The following is a 2,360-nucleotide window of genomic DNA, read 5'->3' as shown; positions in this document are numbered from 1 at the left end:
TGAAGTTCTTTGCGTTTCCTTGCTTCCGGCGTACCACCACGTTCCTAGCTATTTTTCGTGGAGAGTTTGGCCCTGACGCCCGGAGCGTCGTATCGCGTGAGCTGTGGCACTTGATGACAGGGCAGTGCATAAAACGCACGCGCACACATGAGCCGAAGTCGGGAATGCGTCTGAGTGTGCGCGTTTCGCCTGCGTGCGGCAAGAAGAGAGGAGGAGGAGGGGGGGGCTCAAAAATTCAGCTGCTCTCACTGTCTCAAGAATACAGAGGCTGCGGCAGAGAAGCGGCAGGGGGCCCTTACCCCGTGACGACAATAAGGCGGCGGGGAAGGGGGAGGAAGGCGGAGATGAGAGAGAGAGGACATCAGACGGAAGAATGCACCTTCTCGGCATGACATGCGTCACGGCAGACAAGACAGTAAATGGGAATGGCGTTATTCATCCTGTGTTGTGCACCACGGCGGACGTTTCACCAGCGCGAGTGCCTCTGACAACAGACGCAGGAGGCAGCGACGGCAACAGAAGGGCTCCTTTTTTTTCTTCTGCGCGCCGCTCACTGGCACTTTTCAAAGCAGCTGGCCCCTCTTGCACCGTCACGATCGTGATTTTCGCTGATGGCATAGCGTCATTCTTTGCTTTTTCTGTGTGTGGCGTACATGATGCAGTGGGCACTCAGGCACAGCGAAGGACACCAGTGTGTGTGCGTGGCTGTCTCTCGTGCACGCTCTGAGGCTGAGCGAAAAACTTCGGTAGGCACGCTCTTCCCTGCACGAACACAAGCTTGGTAACAAGAGCGTAAGAAGGAAAAGCCGTCTCAGCGCACATCGGCACTGCGCTAGTGTACATGGCATGAGAAAAAGAAAAGCAGCCCGAAGAAACGGAAAAGGCGTTCAAAGAGAAAAGGAAAAAAAAAGAGCACGGGGGCCGGTGGAGGGAGGGAGAGAAGGGGTTGGGCAAGATCCCCCTCCCCCAGGCTGCGCCTCTCTACGGTGCCTCGTGCCTATGTCTTCACGCGTGCCCGTGCGTCTAGCAGTGGCGCTGCACGCAGAATACGTGGGAAAGATCCGCACTCCACACATACATACAAACCGAAGCCGAGAGCAACATGCGAAAAAAAAAGGTGATTCCAAAAAGCACATTGCGGCCGCCTAGATGCTTGTTAAGTGGCAACTCACAAGACATCTCATCGGACAAAAAGAATGCAGACACAGAGACGGAATGGAAACACCCACAAAAGAGGGCATATCACACGGTCACCATGAATGATGGTGGTGCTCCCTTCTGCTCTCCCGGCCAACACGCACTAACACGCGTACACAGGTCTCTCGCTCTTGCAGGCATCCTGAAGGCGGCAGGAAGCTCCCCAGATGTGAAGGAGTACCGACGAAGCGCTTCACAGAGTGCGTGGAGGACACCAAAGGAACCGCCATCACCACTGCACCCACACACAGACTCGGGGAGACGGCGCAGGTGCTCGCGCTTGAACGGCACAGTCACACTAGATGTTCCTACACAACAGCCGTCTTGTGCTGCGCCTCTGTAATGATGTAGATTGCCTTGCCGATAGTATCAACCACACCCTCTTGAAAGCTAAGCACGTCTAGCAGGTTCAGCAGCTGGTCCTTTTCCATCTTTCGCAGTTCGGTTCGGTACGCTGAAGGCAGATTCGAGTGCATCGTCTCAGACTCGTGCTTGAGGAAGGTATCCTTTGCGCCAATGGACACCACCAGCCTTGTCAGCTCATCGTGGTGCCGCTGCACCTCCTCCTGCGCCTGCTGCACCAGATCTCGCAGCGCCCCCATCGAGGTGTTGTAGCGCGGCGTGCGGATGGAGGCGCACGCGATGTCGATGCGGTGGCTCAGTTCCCGCTTCATGCGCTCTACATCGAGGGTAGAGGCGTGCAGAGCGGCCTCCACCTTCGCCCGCACCGCGTCGTTCTCTACATCCGTCCTAGCCAACTTGCGTGCGTAGTTGGCGCGCAGCACCTCCATCTCGCTATTCTTCTTCTCCATGGCCAGTTTGATTTCATCGAGGCTATGCTTGAGGTTGCTGTTGTTTGTTTTGAGTGTCTCCAGCTCCGAGGCTTCGTCGGTATGCAGCCGCGCGCGTAGCCGCTTCACGAGGGCGTCGATCTGTCGCTCGTCGTGCAGCCCGATGCCGCCGCCGCCAAGCAGGCCCTCCTCCTTGAAAGCCTCTAGCATTTCGTTCAGCCTTCGCTGGCGGCGGTTCACCTGCTCCACCTGGCCCCGCACCATCTCCATCAGCAGCACATTGTAGATGGGGCGATAGCTTTCAAGCTCGAGTTCCTCCTCCACCTCTACGCTGTGTCGCAGCGCCTGCTCCTGCTCCTTCAGAGCTTCCAT

The 2,360-nt window shown here is 57.0% G+C and overlaps 1 protein-coding gene across 1 annotated transcript; it reads right to left on the bottom strand.

Annotated features, from left to right (window-relative positions):
• Positions 1-1,505: 1,505 nt before the first annotated feature.
• LDBPK_364140 (hypothetical protein, conserved) lies at positions 1,506-2,360 on the bottom strand (the record flags this gene model as incomplete). Its single annotated transcript, XM_003865480.1, has 1 exon — positions 1,506-2,360. The coding sequence occupies one exon, from the start codon at positions 2,358-2,360 to the stop codon at positions 1,506-1,508; it is 855 nt and encodes a 284-aa protein (XP_003865528.1).

The sequence above is a fragment of the Leishmania donovani genome, chromosome 36 (assembly GCF_000227135.1).
Source record: "Leishmania donovani BPK282A1 complete genome, chromosome 36".
NCBI lineage: Eukaryota > Euglenozoa > Kinetoplastea > Trypanosomatida > Trypanosomatidae > Leishmania > Leishmania donovani.
Note: the sequence above shows the minus strand (reverse complement) of the source record. Positions and strands in the feature narration are given on the sequence as shown.